Source organism: Elephantulus edwardii, unplaced genomic scaffold (genome assembly GCF_000299155.1).
Source record: "Elephantulus edwardii isolate Elephantulus edwardi_28Jun2011 unplaced genomic scaffold, EleEdw1.0 scaffold00151, whole genome shotgun sequence".
Taxonomy (NCBI): Eukaryota; Metazoa; Chordata; class Mammalia; order Macroscelidea; family Macroscelididae; genus Elephantulus; species Elephantulus edwardii.
The window spans coordinates 4947226-4966723 of NW_006399901.1; the positions used below are offsets into that span (position 1 = coordinate 4947226).

At 41.7% G+C, this 19498-nt stretch overlaps 1 protein-coding gene across 3 annotated transcripts in view; it reads right to left on the minus strand.

The window, feature by feature from the left end:
• CORO1C (coronin, actin binding protein, 1C) overlaps nt 1-19498 on the minus strand; it is a 122564-nt gene that overhangs the window by 15821 nt on the left and 87245 nt on the right. For 2 of the 3 annotated variants that reach the window (XM_006894824.1, XM_006894826.1), the window contains 2 exons: nt 4879-5008; nt 1716-1897 (listed from right to left, as the gene is read on the minus strand). In XM_006894824.1, coding sequence (XP_006894886.1) covers nt 1716-1897; nt 4879-5008 — 312 coding nt within the window. The remainder of the gene's footprint in view (nt 1-1715; nt 1898-4878; nt 5009-19498) is intronic. The other variant, XM_006894825.1, reaches the window with a different exon arrangement.

Below are 19498 nucleotides of genomic sequence, written 5' to 3' on the forward strand. Positions count from 1 at the left end.
GTGGCACCAGAGGTATCGATGATGCCAGCTGGATCCTAGATGAAGAAATAGCCAAGAATACTAGAAGAATATCTGTTTGTGCTTTACTGACTATACAAAGACATCTGACTGTGTGGATCATGTCAGATTGTGACTAACTTTGAGAAGAAAAGGAATCTCAGGACTTGATTGTGCTCATGCAAAACCTATATTTAGCCCAGGAAAAAGTCGTCAGAACAGAGCAAGTAAACACTGCACAGTTTAAAATTAAGAAAGGTGTATGTCAGGATCGCCTCCTTTCTCCATAACTATTTAATCTATATACTGAGCAAATTATTCAAAACTTTTGAAGAAAAATGTGGCATCAAGACTAGAGAAAGACTCATTAATAACCTTCATTATGCAGATGACACAACCTTGCTGAAAGTGAGGAGGACTTGAAGTACTTGCTGCAGAAGGTTAAGATTGCATCTCAACATCAAGAAAACAAAAATCCTCACCACTGGACCAATAGGCAACATCATGACGGACAGAGAAAATATTGAGAGTGTCACTGAATTTATTGTACTAGGATTCACAATCAATACACTTCATACCAGCAGTTAGGAGATCAGGAAATGTATTGCACAGAAAAAGTTGATAGTCAGGGACCTCTCCAAATTATTGAGGGGAGTCAGTTTGAGGACTAAGATATACCTAATTCAGGTCACGGTCTTTTCAGTCACTTGTTATACATCTGAAACCTGGCCAGAGAATTTGGATAACAGAAGAATTGATGTCTTTAAATTGTGGTGTTGTAGAAGAGTGATGAAGTCCCATGGACTCCCAGAAAAACAAACTGTTATGTCTTAGAGAAGGTACAGTCAGAATGCTCCTTGAAGGCAGAGATGATGAAGCTTCATCTTACATACTTTATTTAGTTCAGGCATGTTATTAAGAGAGGCTATTCCTTTAGTGGGACTTCATGGTTGGGAAGGTGGAGGGATGGCAAGAAAAGAAGACCTTCAACCTAGTGGGTTGATATGGTGACTGAGCTGATGGGCTTCAGTGTGTAAGAGGCTGTGAGGATGGCATGGTATAGAACAGTGTTCAGATCTGTTGTTTACAGGGTTGCTATGAGTCATACTCAACATTCAGTCACAAAGGACAAATCCTGCATGGTGCCACTGTTGTAAAACAGGACTGACATCGGGGTTGGGGGGAGACTGAGAAAGATGGGTTCAATAATGTATGCTGCATTGAAACAGATGAGGGAGAAAACTGTTTAAAAGGGGTATGTGATTAGTTATTATTGTCATGACAGGAGTCCAGAATGAAGGCTGCATAGTGGAGTGGACCTGGGGGGAGGGACTATAAAACAATGGGGGAACTTTTCTTTTACTTTTCAAAGAGAAGAGTGTACTGGGGGGTGGGGGAGAGAAGGATGGGCAGGGAGAAAAGTGCAACAACTAATGAATGGAAATCCAAAGTCTCTGTAAATTTTCATTAAAATTAATAAAAAAAATGGTAACTTGGTTAAAAAAAGAGTGACAGAACTGTAAATTCCTAAGGACACTAATGAGCGATGAGATTAAGAACTCGGGAGGACAATGTGGCTGGGGAGCGAGGTAGCACATGATCTCTTTCTAGTCAGGTGACTGTAAGCAGCAAGAGCTCCCTGCCCTGGGGCCGACCTTAAACAGCTGAAGGTCTGTGTGATACAGACATGGACTCAGTTGTCCTAAGAGTATACTTACAGCAATGATCTCCTGCTTCCGAGGATCAATGACTCTCACTTTCTTGTCCTTGGATGCCGTGCAGATCAGACTGCCATTTCGGTTCCAGCTGACGTTGTAGATCATGTCCGAGTGCATATCATCCAAGTTTATGAGGGCTTCCCCAGTGCCCACGTTCCAGATAATGATTGCATTATCGCAGCCTAGAAGGAAGCAGATGTACACCTTGTCAAGATGAAGATCAGAGTACCTGTGCGACAACACACTTGAGAAGGTGACAAATGGTGGTGCGGTGGCACAGTTCACCGGAAAGTTGTTGGTCTGAACTCACCAGCTTCTCTGCAGAAGAAAAGATGACTGCTTCTGTGAAGGTTTCCCGTGGGGAATGGGGATGGGGGTGGTTTCCCTAGGGGGTCCTCTAGTGGGAGGGCCCTCTAGTGGTAGTTCTCTGGGGGTATCTTCTGAAGGGGGGCCCTCTGGGGAATCTCTAGGGGGCAGATGCACTTTGTCCTTGATGTTGTTGCTATGTCCCATAGCGCTGGAAGTGACACACAGCTGAGCCCTCAGTGGGTTTTCAGAGGCTATAAATTGTACAGAAGGAGACTGCCCATCTTTCTCTCACAAAGAAACTGGCAGCCTCAAACTGTATGCCTTTGGATTTGTAGCACAGCCCCCTACCCACCTAGGTCACCAGATCTTGCTTTTCTGAGCCAAAACAGACTTGACAGCATACAACAGCAACAGTGTGTTGGGGGGAAGGGAAGTTGGAGGGGAGAGAAATGGGTACTGACTGTGCATGGGCTTTAGAAACTAAAATGGCAAAACAACAAGAAAGTCTTGTAAAAGAACTAAAAGTGGTAAAGGAAGAAGACAGTTTATTAAGTTGTGGTTCATATAAAACAAACAAAAACAAAGGAGGTGGCCTAGTGGCAAAAGCTGCGCTGCAATACTGAAGGCACACAGTTCCAGGCCACCAGCCACTCTGCAGGAGAAGGATGGACAATCTCGTCCTGTTCAATTAACTACCTCTGAAAACCCACCAGAGGGTCGGCTATGGGTTGGTTCTGACTCGACGGGACACAACAATAAGCCCAAATAGAACATAAATTTTGTGTCCCCATTAGGTGGCTGAGGTACTGCAAGGTTCACTGTCTAGTAAAGCAGGCATCAAAAGGAAAGTGGGATCTTTCTTTCCAAGAGGAACTAAAAATAAAGTGCTTAAATAACTGTTTAGGACACTAGAGAAGCTTCCATGGCAGGCTGCTGAAATCAGTGCTATGTTAAATATGGCCCTGGGCCCAAGGAAAGTAAATGAGAATGAAAGAAAGGGTCATCCAAGGGCTGGCCTTGGTAACTACAAGCAAATATGTCACTTCCGCCATAGTGGCTGGCTTGCGGGAGTCTTAAAATCCGCAGAGCACCCAATCAGCCGTTCCCCTGTGTGTAAAAGGCAGAATGGGGATCATTCCAAGCGTGGTATCTACTTAGACTTAGAGGAGAAGGGTGGGGGGAAACTTTCCATGAGGGAATTCGCCTCTGGAATTTTCTCCTTATCAGACTGAGGTCCCAGGAGAAACGTGGGCCGGATTCCAGGCACCCCCACTGTAGTGGAGTAGGTTCTTATTTAGAGTGGACCTGCAGGGCGGAGCACAACTGGCCCACTGGGTCTCCGCCTTCACAGAAGCTGGCTGCTCCATCTCTCTTCTGTGCAAGAGCTGGTAAGAGGTGAACCAGCAGCCTTTAGGTTAGCGCCCCCCACCCTAGCTTAATCCACTGCACAAGGGTTCATTTATCAGAATGATGTTCTGGGAATGGCCCTCGGGTATAGGGATTTAAACACAAACACAATCCAACCACGATCATGTCATTTGTGAAAAGCAGCCCTAGGCTTCAACAGGTACCTGACATTTATTTTCTATTTTGGCTGCGTGACAGTTTACAAAACCTCCTCCAAGCTTGCCCTCACTCTTATACCCATGAGGAGGGAAAGAGCTTTAGAGATTCTACCATGAGCACTGTTTTTGTTGTTCAGTGCCATCAAGTCATAGACCACTCACAGCAACTCCATGAAAGAAAGACCTGAACACTTGTATAACTTCCATTTCTCTAAGTTCATAGAGTTTCTGGAGGCAAACTATTTCAGAAGTGGATGCCGGTTCTGCTTCCAAGCTTGTTTTAATCGGGGAGCTCCACCAAACACTGTCCACCATGGGTAATCATGATCACATCTGACACATCAGTGTCACAGTGTTTAGCCTCACAGCAACCATGAGCTACCTCTGTACAGCAAATTGACAGACCAGTGCTATACCACTTAGAAGAATGTTTGATAGGTAAAAAAAAACCCCACAAACCCTCAACTTTTTAAAAAAAAATTTTTTTTAAACCTCAACTTTGGAAATGTATAATTTACATGCAAAAAGAATATGTCCATGTTGAGTAGACATTTGGTAAGTTTTGACAAATGCATGTTTTAACGTAACCATCACCACCAACTATAGAACATTTTCCATTACCCTGCAGACCTCCTGGGGCTTAGATATTGCTTTTCTGAAAGAAGAAAGCATTTGGGGAGAGCATGTTACATTTGGGAGAGGAGCAGACTGTGCTGGGAGACAAAAGCTGGGTGATAATGAAATGTGGAACTGATAAATGCAGAAGGGTTTATGAGTAAAAATTTAAAGATCACCTTAATGCCCTAAACAGAGAACTGATCAAACAAAATGAGGTCTGTCCAGACAATGGACTGCAATATCATTATTAAAATGGCCAGTGGTTGGGGTTCATGGAGGATCCCAGACAGAATCACTCATCACTGAAACTGGGAGAATAAAGTATGTAGCTGCATTTCCCCAACAACAGTTTACAGTTCTGCTGGCTTATCAAAGTGACTTAAAAAACACACACCATGTCCAGGTTAGGGAGCACTGGTGGCCTAGTGGCAAGAGGTTGTACTGCAATCCTGGAGGCAAGGGAGTAGGATGGGCAATCTCCTCGCTGTTGGAGGGTCAGCTATGGGTCAGTTCCGACTTGATGGTACACAATAACAACAGTGATATTCAGGTTGGGGAACCCAGGATACCTCACCATGGTGTCCTAGTGAAGCACTGTATAGATCACCCTCTAATGCACCCTTGGAGACGGATGGCACAGGTAGAGCAGGCCACCCATTGGCAGTTCCTACCTGCACTGAGAAGTACGTTGCGGGCGGTTGGATGCCAGGCCACGATGCCCACTCTCTTGGAGTGGCCTTCCAGAATCACCACTGGCTCTGTAAGCGAGAGAGTGAGTCCATTTTCAGGGATCTGCCATACCTGTTGGGGAAGGAAGCAAGAGGAGCCATGTGTGTAAACTTTCATGAAGAGAACATATGAGGATCTTTGACTAACAGACAGAGTGTGGTGTGACTGGGGAAGGTTATTTTCACACTTTAATATATTAAACAACGGCAGGCCGGGTCATAGGGAGTTTCTATGTTCAGTTTTATGACCCAGCTAGCTATTCCACTACTAGGAAAATACCCTAAGGAAATTAGAACTGAGACACAAAAGGAGATTTGTACACCAATGATCATAACATCATTATTCGTCATCACAAGAACATAGAAACAGCCCAAGTGCCAACCACAACTGAATGGACTGAGAAATTGTGATACATTTACACAATGAAATACTGTGCAATACATCCTCTGAAGCTCAGTATATTACATTAATTAGAGAATTACTTAAGAGCTCAGGGGTAGAAGTAAGACAAAGGTCATTTCTGCACTTGTGTCAGTGTGTGCAGAACACCGTTACTGGTTTAAATCAGTAAATAAAGTGCAGTTAAATGTAAAAATTTGGCAAAATATTGCACAAGGTTTAGGAGAAGCACATCAAAAAAGAGGACAGACTCCTATTAATTTCTGGGCAGTAAGGGCTTTGAAAAGAATAATAAAAATGTCTGTGCAGGATTGTACTCTAATCCAAAAAGTTTGCAAAGAAAAATGGCTGAATCTTTGTACGAATCTGAATCAAGTAATAGTACATTAAAGGAGATTAGAGTTGAAGGTGAAAAAACACCTTGTCATCTTTAGAAAGAGCTTATCAGGGAGCTCTGGTTCGAATCCACCAGATGACCTGCTGGAGAAGGAAGTGTAATCTCCTCCTGTACCACTCAGATCTGATTTGACGGTACACACAAAAAAAATAATTTTTTCTTTAAAAAAAAGAGCTTATCAAAAGGGAGAGATATGATTCCTGTTTCGGTTTGGTCACTATGTAATTTGATCTCATTAGCTTTAAAACCTTTATAGTCAGTCTGAAGAGGAGATGTCTGAAAAATTAGAAGAAAAAATCCCTTCAAAAGAGAGTGATAATGAATCTGACAGATACAAAGGAGAATAATTGAGCAATATAATCCAGGATGATAGTCCTTATGAGAAATTAAGTAAACAAGTTTCAGAACTTTCTAATAAAAGACACAACTTGGGTTCTCATAACGAAATATATTATCAAAGGAAAAATGCAGCTTCAGCAGCAGCAACTGTTCCAGATTCTATGTTATTTAAGTATATGAATCATGCTCTGTTGGGAGTGACTACTTTTTAGAAGCCTTTAACAGTCCTGTCTAGAACCTTGCAATAGGCAAAGCAAGATGATTTATCTAATTGGGGGAAAGGAGCTTCTGTATTTCCAGTTACAATTCAGGATATGCCTTCTGATCAAGATTATCCCCAATGGTATCAATTGTATCAACATCAATCTTTATCTTGTAAGACTATTAAAGAATTGAAGCAAGCCATAGTTGCTTATGGTATGCATTCCACCTATGTAAGAGGCATATTACAAGGATAAGCTACAGAATTAAGATTAATTCCTAATGATTGGGACTCCATGGTCAGGACAGTTTTGAAAACTGGAGCAAATTTACAGTTTAGAACTTGGTGGACTGATGAAGCCACAAATATGGAGAGAATTAATTTATCTGAAATCCTCTTCTTAATGTTATTGCTGATCAATTGCTGGGGAAAGGTCAATGGTTTGGAGTATGAGCTCACTTACAATATGATGATGTTGTGATTATAAAAGTAAGGCTCTGCTGTATGCAAGCATGGGATAAAGCAGAAATTTCAGGAAATGGAGATCAATCCTTTATAAGAACAACAGAATCTGAAAATGAAAAATACACTGATTTTCTATCTAGATTAAAAGATGCTATAATAGAGCAGTTTCTCAATCTGAACGTCAAAAGGCTATTAGACCACCGAAAGTTCAGAATGCTTCCTTAGATGAATATATACGTGCCTGTAGGGACACTGGGACTAGTTCTTATCAAGCCTATAGAAGCCACTTTAAAAGGAACTTTAAATTTGTCTCAAACCAAATGTTACAATTGTGGAAAATTAGGACATTGGAAAAGAGATGGTTGTAAAGAGAAAGGGGAGGAGAATGAGAACGTAAAGAAAAGATTCATTATTTAACAAGTGGAGAGCAACATAACAAATTCCCACTATTTCAACTCCAGAAAAAAAATATGATGCTAATTATGAGTTATATCCCAGGAAAAGGTTTAGGAAAAAAGAAACACAAGAGCCTAAAAGTTTAAGAGCCTAAATCTAATCTATCATGGAAAGGATTAGGATATCCAAATTTATAATGAGGGCCACTGTTTCTTACTATGCTCTCCCCTTAACTTGTCTATCAGATAATAAACCAATTTGGGTGGAGCAACAGCCCCCTAACTAGAGAAAAATTAAGATATTTGGGATTAACACAAGAACAATATTTAGCAGATCATATTAGACCACTGTTGCTGTTGTTGTTGCTGTTATGTGCCGTTGAGTTGCTTGCGACTCATAGCAACCCTATGTACAACAGCCGTAAATTCTGTTCTGTCCTGTGCCAATCCACTGTCTCTGACACACCCATCCTAATTACACCAGTCACTGAATCAATCCACCTCCTAGAGGGTCTTCCCCTCCTGCGCCTGCCCTCCACCCTCTCAAGCATGATATCCTTCTCCAAGGACCAGTCTCTCCTTACAACATGACCAAAGTATGTCAGACGAAGCCTCAGAATCCTTGCCTCCAAGGAGCAGCCCAGTTTAACCCTCTCTAGGATAAATCTGTTAAGCTCAAAGGCATCAATAATCCTTCTATCCTCCCTAGTCATTGTCCAACTCTGACGCATAATAAGTGATTGCAAAGACCATCGCCTGTACCAGACGCACCTTAGTCTCCAGAGATACACTGTTGCTCTTCAGTACTTTAGAGCGGTCCCTAATAGCAGACTTTCCCATCGCAATACGTCTTTTAATTTCCTGTCTACTGGTGCCAAGAGTGTTGATTGTGGAGCCAAGCAAACTAAAGCTGTGAACAATCTCAATCTCTTCACCATCCATCCTGATGCGGCCAATTGGTCCAGTGGTGAGAATCTTTGTCTTCTTGACACTGAGCCTCAATCCATATTGAAGGCTGCAGTCCTTGACCCTCTGCAGCAAGCGCTTCAGGTTCTCCTCAGTTTCAGCAAGCAGGGTTGTGTCATCTGCATAACACAGATTGTTAACAGATCTTCCACCAATCCTGATGCCGCATTTCTCCTCATAGAACCCAGCCTCCCGGATGATCTGTTCTGCATACAGGTTGAAAAGGTATGGAGACAGACACATCCCTGGCATACGCCCTTCCCAATTTTGAATCATGCAGTGTTTCCTTGCTCTGTTCTGATGACTGCCTCTTGGTTCATGTATAGGTTTCGTATTAGCACGATCAAGTGTTCTGGGATTCCCATTCTTCTCAGAGTCAGCCACAGTTTGTTATGATCCACACAGTCAAACGCCTTTGCATCACCAATGAAGCACAGATAGACATTCCTCTGGTATTCCCTGCTTTCAGCCAAGATCCATCTAACATTAGCTACAATATCCCTAGTACCACGACCCCTTCTAAACCCAGTCTGGACTTCTGGCAGTTCTCTGCTGATGTGCTGTTCCAGTCGTTTTTGGATAATCTTCAGCAGAATCTTGCTTGCATGTGAAATCAATGAGATTGTTCTATAGTTTCCACACTCTGTTGAGTCACCCTTCTTTGGAATGGGAACAAATATAGATCTCTTCCAGTCAGTTGGCCAAGTGGTTATTCTCCAGATTTCTTGACACAACCTGGTGAGCACATCCAGGGCAACATCTGTTAGCTGAAATATGTCAACTGGTATACCATCTATTCCTGGGGCCTTATTTTTTGCTATTTCCTTCAAAGCACCTTGAACTTTTTCATCACTGTATGCTCTTGCTCATATGTTTCATTAAATTCTTCTGTGTCTGCCAATTCCTTTCAATACAATGACTCAGTATATTCTTTCCATCCTCTTCTAATACTTCCTGGATCATTTAATATTCTACCTAAAGCATCCTTGATTATAGCAACTGAAGGTTTGAATTTGTTCTTCAGTTCCTTGAGCTTAAGAAATGCTGAGTGAGTTTGGCCCTTTTGATTTTCTGACTCCAGCTCCTTGCACATTTCATTGTAATATTTTACTTTGTCATTCCACACTACCTTTTGAAATCTTCCTTGGAATTCTCCAGTGTTTGTAATAGAAAAGGAAATCAGGTAAATGGACTAACTGGATACTGTCAGTAAAAGTAAAAATTTTTCTTTGCAAGCAGATACTTATACAGATGCAAATAGGATGGGTTATGCAGGTTATACTAATGGTAAAGATAATAACAGTAGTTAAAACTAACTTGCCTTCCGTTCAACAGGCTGAATTACATGCTGTTAACATGTTATTGTAAGATAAAAACTTTCCTTTGAATGTAGTTATTGATTTACAATATGCTGTATTTACTGTTAGAAACACAGAAACAGTATATATTCCTTCTCAAGATACTAATATTAGGGAGCTCTGGTGGCTAAGTGGCAAGAAACTGCGCTGCAATCCCAGAGGTATGTGGTTCGAATCCACCAGATGCTCTGCTGGAGAAGGAGGGACAATCTCCTCCTGTACCAGTCATATCTGATTTGATGGTATACACAAACAAAATAATAAATGGAAAAAAAAAGATACTAATATTACTATGTTATTTAATGTGTTATAAGTTTTAATTCATCAATAAGAATATCCTATATATAAATATATACCACTCATACTCGAGCTAATTCTGGCCTTCCAGGACCAATGTCACAATTAAATGATAAAACAGATCAATTATTGGTGAGAAATATTGTTAGTGAAGATTTTCATCTCCATACTAATTTATATGTCAATGGAAGGATGAAAAAATTTGGAATTACACAGCAACAAGCTTGAGAGATTATACGTAAATGTCCTCAATGTGATCCCATTAATGTACCACCTTATGAAAAAGGAGTTAATCCTAGAGGTGACAGACAAAATGTATTATGGCAAATCGATGTTACTCATATTACATCATTTGGAAAATTAACAGTATGTTCACCATACTATTGATACTTTTTCAGGGCCACTGCTTTATCAGGAGAAAAATCCAAGTATGTAATTCAACATTTAATTGAAACAAGTATTAAAACTGATAATGCTCCTGTATATAATTCTAAGAAAACACAAGAATTTATAAAAAAAAAAATTAAATTAAAAAAATAGAACATTAATCATATTACTGGTATTCCATATAACTCCCAAGGACCAGCTATAATAGAAAGGGCTAATTTGACTTTACAAACTATGATAAAAAAACAAAAGGGGGGAGATGCAATAGGACAAATATCTGTTCACCTCGTGCTTTACCTATTTTTACTTATACATTCTTGGTGTTTTATCTCGTTATTAATATACTTTAGCCTCAGTCTACAACAGCTCTAAGCTTTTATTTGGTATTGGTTAAGATTTTACTTTAAATTCCCTATTATGTTCAAAACTCTCCACACAGGAGCAATGAAATGACTAAAGAACAGGGCAGATGAGGGAGGTTTACGAAGAAAAAGGGAAGATGCAATGGAGACTTAAAGAGACAGGGTGGTAAGACATAAATCAATAGTAATTATATCAAACACAATGTATATGAATGATTGCATAAAACACAACATACATGAATAAGAGAAAGAAAACACATCTAAATTTTTTTTAAAAAAAGAACAAGGGAGAATGAGTGAAGTGAAAAATGCAAGTTAAAGTGCTTTGAGAAGAGCGCAAATCTCACTCCACCCAGGAATCTCCTTCCCTCCTGCTCGCCTGCCTTCAGAGCTGGACCCCTGGGCAGATGCTACCCCTTTCACCTCGCCTGGTTGGTCGTTCTAAGAAGTGTGTACCTCCCAGGTGTTACTACTTACATCATAGACATGTCTATTGTACGGCTAAATATTGACTCATGGAAGTGAGTTCATTCAGGCTTGAAGGGTGGCCACAGTCCCACTCAGCCTGGCCTTTTTTATGGTTTTTAGTTTTGTTCCATATTTTCTCCCACTCTCTCTCTCTGTGTCAGACACTTTACTACTCTTCTTTTCTGAGTGCTCAGCTGAGGTGGACGGGGTAATTGTTTTCCTCTATCTTTGATTTTCTTTACTCTTCCTTGCTCTGGATGGGGAGTAATCAATAGTTGCTGGTCACTACCAAAATTTAAAGATCCCAGATGCTGCTCACCAGAGTCTGAAAAGGAACATTTGTCTTTGTGGAGTATGTTATTTCAATTGATTTTGTTATGTCTCATGAGTTTGCTTTATGAGGTGATGAAATTGTACAAAAATTGTGGTGATGTAATACACATATCAAAAAATACCAATGAACTTCATTTTTTAAGTGAAAGTTTACAAATCATACAGGTTTTCATTCAATCACACATATACATTTTGCTTCATAACTTAGTAAAAATTGGTTGATGTAATTAATTATGGCTAGATGGACAGACACAGTGACTGCAGTAATGGGCTCAACCGTGTCGGAAATGATGTGGATGGCACAGGGTACAGATCTGTTGTTCATAGGGTCACTATGAGCTGTAAGAGTCAATGGCACATAACAATAGTGACAAAAATCAACTTATTGTGTATTGCCTTTCCCTTCACCCAATTTAACTATTCCTAATTTTTACTCCTTTCACAATCCTGCTAAAATCCAAGAATGATTTTATCTGTATGCAAATCTTTCCTTAGCTTTTCATAAGTGTAGTCTTTTAAATGTGCACACTTTAATCAGGTGAATTTTAAGGAATAAAAATTCTAATTCAATAAAGATTTTTAAAAGCCTTCTTGACTACTGAAGATACATAGGAAATTCACCAAATCAAATGAATGCATGGCTGAGCAACAGTGGGAAGAAAAAAACTGCAAAAGTATCAGAGGAAAAGGAATAAGACACTTTTTGGTTTTAAATGTTTAATAAATCCTTTGAAGCACAGTTAAGTTGAACAGCATCAAGAGCCTGACAGAATACCAGTTACTCAATAAATTTCAAGTTTTCAAAAAGACTAAAGTTTAAAATCATTATCTTCTCAAATATTCATGTTAAAATAAATACATCTGTCACCAAAAAAAATATCAAGGAATGAGTCTATAAAAACTTTAGTCTAAAACTTGCCAGTGAAAAAAATGTTCACCAGTGGAGTAAGTAAGAAACAGAAATTCTCCTGTAGGGAATTTCAAGGAGGAGATAAACAACTGCTCCAGTTCAGGTCTCAGCAGAAAGGAGAGCTCCGAGCTGGAGAAGCGTTTAGATCTGGCTCAGGACTGTTAGCCTGTAAAAAATCAGAACAAAAACTTTTAACATTCGAGAGCAGGAGAGCAGGAGAAGGATGGAACAATCTCTTCCCGTATGATTAACTCCCTCTGAAAACTCGTCAGAGGATCAGCTATAGGTCAGTTCTGACTCTATGGTATAACACCACCACCATAAGAGTGGAAGATATCCAAGTCAGAGTGATGTGATAGCTCATGTTTACAGTTAAATCCAGCTCCTGAGGCCGATCATGGCAAAATACACTTGTCTTTCAGAGGCTAAGCTGGAAGGCAGAAGGGAGGTCCTCCCTGCTTCCACAGAACCAATTCTAAACTTGTTTTCTCTTCCAGAAGAGGTGGACATCTGCCTCCTACACAACTTTCTTCCTCCTAAGGCGTTCTAGTGGCTGGTGTATTACATGTTGTACTACTAACAGAAGGTGGAGCAGTTCAAGCCCTCTAGACACTCTGCAGAATAAAGATGGGCAGTCTCCTCCTGTAAAGACTTCCACCTTGGAAATCCAATGGATTGGTTGCTACCAGTTGGGATCAACTCGATGACAGTGGGTTTTTGGTTTGACTTCTTGGTATGAACTGTTTTTAGCACTACATCGAAGTTGGCTATCTGGATATAAGGAGGAGCCCTAGTGGCTAGTGTGTGTGTGTAGTTTTACCAGGCTGGTACATGAAAGATTGGCAGTTTGAATACATGGGCAGTCTCCTATCGTAAAGATTTACAGCCTCAGAAACCCAGTGGACAGTCACATGAGCCAGAAATACTCAACAGCACGGGGTTTAATCAGAACATAAGCAGGACTGAGATTTTTAACAGAATGGACAGTAAACAATGACTAGTAATTAGATAAAGCATGAAGTCAGTAGAGAATCAATTATGTAACAGGACTTAAATACTCAATGCTGTTGTTAGGTGCCAGCAAGCCATCGAGGACGCACAGCGACCCTGTGAACAACAGATGTGAACTCTGCCTTACCCTGTAACATTCTCATGATCTCAACAGGAAATGCATTTTGCAAGATGAACTCTGATCAAAGCCTAGAACAGAAGCTGTCATATCAACTATGGTCACCAGGTGGCACCATATACATGGACAGCAGGCTGTGATTTTTCTGGCTTTTACTCGCAAAAAAGCCCGGGTGGTGTAGTGGTTCATGCACTAGCTGTCTCCATAGGACAGACCTGTGATGGTCAGCTTCTGTACAGATTCATAACCTTGGAAACCCTTTAAACTCCTCTACCCTGTACTTTTAGCATATTAAAAGAATTCTCTGAATTAGGTTCATGCATTTCTTTAATACAGCTGCCTAACTCAAATGCTATGTGTCTCGAGCAGTTTGAATCCCCCAGGGGCTCCACAGAAGCGAAGGGGAATCTCCTCTCATGCGATTTACAGTCTTGGAAGCTCAACAGTGGGCCAGCGATGAGTCAGTTTCAATTCAATGATAATGGGTTTTTTGTTTTACTTTAATTCAGTAGCTGCTGTAAGAGAAGCCCTAGCCTATGCAATGGGAGAATAGGTCTGTTTGCAAGGAGTTTGGGGTCTAACAGGAAGAAGGGATATTTAACAGAATGAAAAACCAAGACTACAAAACCAAGCAGTGGAACAGAGAGGGCTTGAAGATGGGTTGTAGAGCTGGATGAACCCTGGTTTAGATATTGTCTAAAAGATTCAGTGTAATCCCGGGCCAGTTACTCAGTATCACTGCACAGAGGAAAGAAGCATCAGGCCTTTGTTGTTGGGTGTGTGCCATCGAGTCGCCTGGAACTCAGCTCTGAAGCCTGCTCTGTTACTACTATTTCACCTAGGAATCTCATGTATAACCCAGGCACACCAATTATCTTCTTGCTTACTCCCCTGGCTAAGTCCAGGAAGGTCCCTGGGTAGATGACCTCTAAGGATGAACAAGAGATTAGGGACAGGGGCGGATGCAGGCAGGTAGATGGAGATAAAGGGAGGCAATCAAGTACCCAGTTTCAGATGGAAAAATGAGGCTGTAAGTGGAAATTTCCTTAATGTTCATGTAGCATCTAAACAATACTCCAAAGAGGCTGGCTGGAGAGTGATGGGGTAAAAAGGCTAACACCCGCCTGAGGACTCACAGGAAGAGAAAGCAAGTGGGAAAGTCAGAGGAACAAAGAGACAATGAACTCCTCTTCCTGCTGGTCCATAAAAGTGGTGTTGTCAGAACCGGGGCGGACATGGAAAAGAGCCATGCCGTCCATGAGTTGTTCCACACGAGCACATGCCTCCCCCTCCTGGAGCCCACAGGCCCTATTCACAGGCCAGTCAGTGACACCTTGCTGCCCTTTCTGGGACTGTTTGCTGCTGCTGGGTAATGGTTTCTGGACTGAAGAGATCTTGCCTCCTTCTGTGCTGGGGCACCAAGAGCAGATGTGCCATTTGGTACATTTGGTCTTGTGTGTATGTATCTGAGGCTCAGCCTGGAGTGGTGGGAAGGATGCTGCCTGGACGTCACAAGAAAAGGCCTCTCTCAGAACGAGACACTAGCTGGCCGTGTTAATGCTCAAGAGGATTTGACTTCTGGGAGCCTAATTTTCTTCACCTTTGAAACTAGGGCCGGTAGCATCAGTTCTCTTTTAGGGTCCAATAAGTACTATCAAATGCAAACAAGTACTATCCTAAGCCAAATGCTGTGAGGAGTGAGGAGAGTATAGGACGTGGAGCTGGGTACAGCTGTGCTGCCCCATCCCTTCCATTTCCAGCTTCGTGACCTTTAACAAAACTGACTATATTCCTTGCACATTTGTTTCATAATCTTAAAATGGGACACACTCCTTCCTGCCTACTGCGGATTTTTAGGGAGTGCTAAGAGGGTTGAGCTGCCAACTCAAAGGCATGTGGTTTGAATCCACCAGATGCTCTGCAGGAGAAAGATGGGCCATCTCCTACTCATGCGATTTACTTACTGCCTCTGAAATCCCGCTGGAGTTAACTATGAGTTGGTTCCAACTCGATGGCACACAACAGTAACTACTGTGTATTTACAATGATTAAATATAATCATGTGAATAAAGGGTGAGAACAGTATCTGCGGGGGGTGGGGGGGGTCTACATTCTGCTCATGGTTGTTTCTCTTGCTATTATTACAACCACTACAACCCCCTCATAGATATAGTTGGGTCTGAACATCAGGATTTCTTGAAATGAATCTTGGCTTCAAATTAATTCAGGACTGCACCTGATTAGCTCATTTCTAGCCAAGCTATCCTGTGTGAAAGCGTGAGTTGATAATGAGGCCAATTAGCAAAAGAAGGAATGGTTATGATTTCTGTGCAGGTCCATCTGTCCTGGGACGTTCCATGGCCACACAGAGTGACACCCTCCCCATACCTTGTAAATATATGCAGAGAGGAAAACAGCACAGAATGCCCTCAGCTGATACCAGGGCCAATACCTCAAGCCCTTGCCACTGGTATCATGGCTCTTTCACCACACAACTGAGTGAGAACCTGAAATGGGGTGTGTCTAAATGAATTATTATGGGATTGGTGAGTTTCTCTCATCCCCCAAGCTTAAACTGAGCAGATTTAGCAGCACAAGAACCTCACTACAGCAAAGATGCAGAGTGCTTGGAGCCAGAGATTACGGCACTAATCAAATGGGACCTACTCCCAACAGCCTCACTGGAGAACCAGACTGACACTGGACGGAGCTGACCTGGGACTGCTGTCACACGGAGCCAGAGCAGGTAGCCTCTGTCCAAGGACTGAGAAGAAAGAGCCTAATGGACAGTGACCTAAGCTGTGAGTCTGAAAGTCAAAGGGTCTGTGAGCAAACGTGAGCAGGGGTCCTGACTAAAAGATCGTTCCTGTTAACAAACCCAATCTGTAACCCATAAACTTCCCTAGTAAATCCTTTAACTGTGAGGATGGGTCTATGTGACCACTGCAATGCATCTTGGACCCAGGTGTGTCTGGTGCATTCAGCTAAGTATGACTCACAGCGACCCTATGAACAGTGGATCTGAACTCTGTTCTATCCTGTGCCATCTTCACACTTCCTGACACACTAGAGTCCACTGCAGCTGTCAACATGTCAATTCACCTGGTCAAGAGTCTTCGTCTCCTTCACTGACCCTCCACCTAGTAGTAGAACAATACAATTGGTGTTAGAAGGAGGTGCAGGAGTTTTGCAGGACAAATCTAACCCTAAAGGGATTGGTTTTATTTTGTGGATGTTGTTGATGGACACTATTTATTGTCCTCTTTGTTGCTGTTAAGTACCAATGAGTTAGAACTGACACACAGCTGGCCCCTTAGTGGGTTTTCAGAGGCAGTTTAATGGCACAGGAGGACATTGCTCATCTTTCTCCTGAGGAGCAGCTGATGGATTCAAACCACGTTCCTTTGAGATTGCAGCTCAGCTTCTTACCACGAGACCACCATTGCTCCCTACTCCTCTTTAGGAAGTAAAAAGAGGTCAGCTGTCCTCATGCTGCCTACGACCACTTTTTAAAACAAAATAATGCTATTTGTCCCTGAAATTTTCTATTGGGACAATAAATTACTAAGGCAGTGTTTTGTCTTATTTTGTTTTGCAGGGAAAATAATAACGCAATCAGCCTCCATGGTTCCCAGATGAAAAAAAGGAATCCATTAAGTGAAATCCACGGTGGTTCTGGATTAGGTACACTTAGCTTAAAAACAACTTCCAGCACATGTTCTGAACTATCTTATCACTGGCATTCTTGTCACACATGAAATTCTGGATATGGAAAAAGATCTGCTTGGGAGAACAGCTCCAGCAAGAGGGGTGTGTGTGTCTGAATTTGAAGACAGAATGCATTTCAAGTGTGTGTGTGTGTGTGTGTGTGTGTGTGTGTGTGTGTGTGTGTGTTAATTTGAAGACAGGATGCATTTCAAGAAATATGGAAAACATTAAGCAACTTAGGTTTCTCTTAAGCAGAAGTTTTTAAGTTCAATGAGTGGGACTGTAATGGGCTTATTTTTCAAACAGAATGCAATTTTATAGCAAGTGTTTTCAGACACTGCTCCCTTATTTTCATTAGTCATCATGAACTTGCTACTGGGGTAGGCTTTACAGTTATAATCATGAAAGAAACGATCCCTTAAAAGGACACTGGTGGGGAAAATGCTAGGCAAACCCACTCCAAAAGAAGAATGAAGAGCTGAGAGGAGCTTAAGTGACAGGAGAGGGCTCAGGAATTCAGCAGCAGCTGCAGAGCAGCCCTGTTCCCTGCAAAACCAGTAACCTCATGACCTCAGAGAGCAGTGGCGTGGAGAGGCAGGACATTTCTGAGTGAACCATGACATCGAGAACGACACCAGGCTTGAAAAAAAACCAAAGACCTGAGCCCTGGGTTCTGAATGGTCAAGGTCATACCATCCCCTGGTGCAAAGCCCAGATGTGATCCGTACAAGATGGAAATGATATGAAGCCCTGAAGAAAGCCCGAGAGGGCCAGGCAGATAGATCAGGAGGTTACCCACTAGAACATCTCTGCCGTTTCTGTTTCAGGGAAAGACTAGACTGGCAAAGCTTACAACAGAAGCAAAAATACGTAAATCAAGGAGTTTATTTGTTAATATCTTAGTATCTTTGTTAATTTCTGTAGGAGAGTTAAGAGGCATTTGAGAAAAGGAAAAACTGTCCATTTGTACTTATAAAGGACCATCCAGGTCACACAGCTGGAGACTATTAAGTCTACACTGTGACTACTCAGCCTCTAAGGCCCTGGAAGAAACAATTAAGTAATCCCATTGCCTGAATTAGCCAAATTTTGGCTCTTCTCTTGTCTTCTATGTTGTTAATAGTCAATGGTGAATCATCAACTTTCACTATGCCTAACTCAGTCGCTCTTTAGGGTATTTGAAAGTACTAGTATCTTCTTGTAACTCTAGCAGGGAGCTCTGGTGGCCTAGTGGTAAGAAGCTGTGCTGCAATCCCAAAGGCACACAGTTTGACTCTATAGAAGGATGGGAAATCTCCTCCCGTGCAATGTACTGCCTCTGAAAGCCTGCTGGAGGGTCAGCTAGGAGTCACTTCCAACTTGACGCCCACAACAATAAAAACAGTGGCCTAAAAGCAACAAGTTGTACTGTCAACCTAAAAGCATACAGTTCGAACCACCAGCTGCTCTGCAGGAGAAAAGAAGACAATTTCCTCTTACGGGATTTACAGCCTCTGAAAAACCACTGGAGGGTCAGCTACGAGCATGGTCCCAACTCGACAGCACACACCAACAACATTTTCCTTAGAATTTAAATTCTCCCTAGTAAAACACTTCATTACTAGCTACAATTTCCAATTCTCTAGAACAGAAGATATTGTTGGATAGAAGTGCCAAAAAACCTTGGAAAATCTAGGAGCAAAGTACAGTTTCTGGGCTGTGAGTTTATGTGATTACCAGTGACCGACAGAAAACATCTCTTCAGAACGAAGTCTTTTCAAGGTTTGCTACGCCAAAGTGATTCTGCAAGATGCTTCAAGAAAGCCCCTCTATGAGCTGCTCTTCTTTCTTCCCAAACTGCAATCCAAAATTCAGTGATCAAAAATCAACAGTCGAGGTTATGAAATCCCATGTGACCCCGCGATGAAGCTAACGGTGCTGCCTTTAGTTTCACACAAGGAAACAGAGGCTCCCAAAATTGACTTCTTCCAAATGTTAAAAATAAGACCAAAATCTATCCACCAGATGCTCCTCTGGAGAAGGAGGGGCAATCTCTTCCTGTGCCAGGTGGATCTGACTCAACGGTACACAACAAAAGAAAAATAAAAAACACCAAAAACTATTTTTTCAAACTAATTTATCTTCTGATTGTGACTTGATGAACTGATTCAAGTGTATTTTCCCACCAATTGTCTACAAAATGTTCTTACTGCAATGAATCCACTTGCAAATAACAGCTCACCATACACTCACAGCTTTCTTTTACTCCTTAATTGTTGTTGTTATGTGTGGTCGAGTCGCTTGCGACTCATAGCGACCTTATGTACAACAGCCCTAAACTCTGCTCTGTCCTGTGCCAACTGCACTATCTCTGACACTCCCATCCCGATTATCCCAGTCACTGAATCAATCCACCTCATAGAGGGTCTTCCCCTCCTGCACTGTCCCTCCACCCTCCAAGCATGATG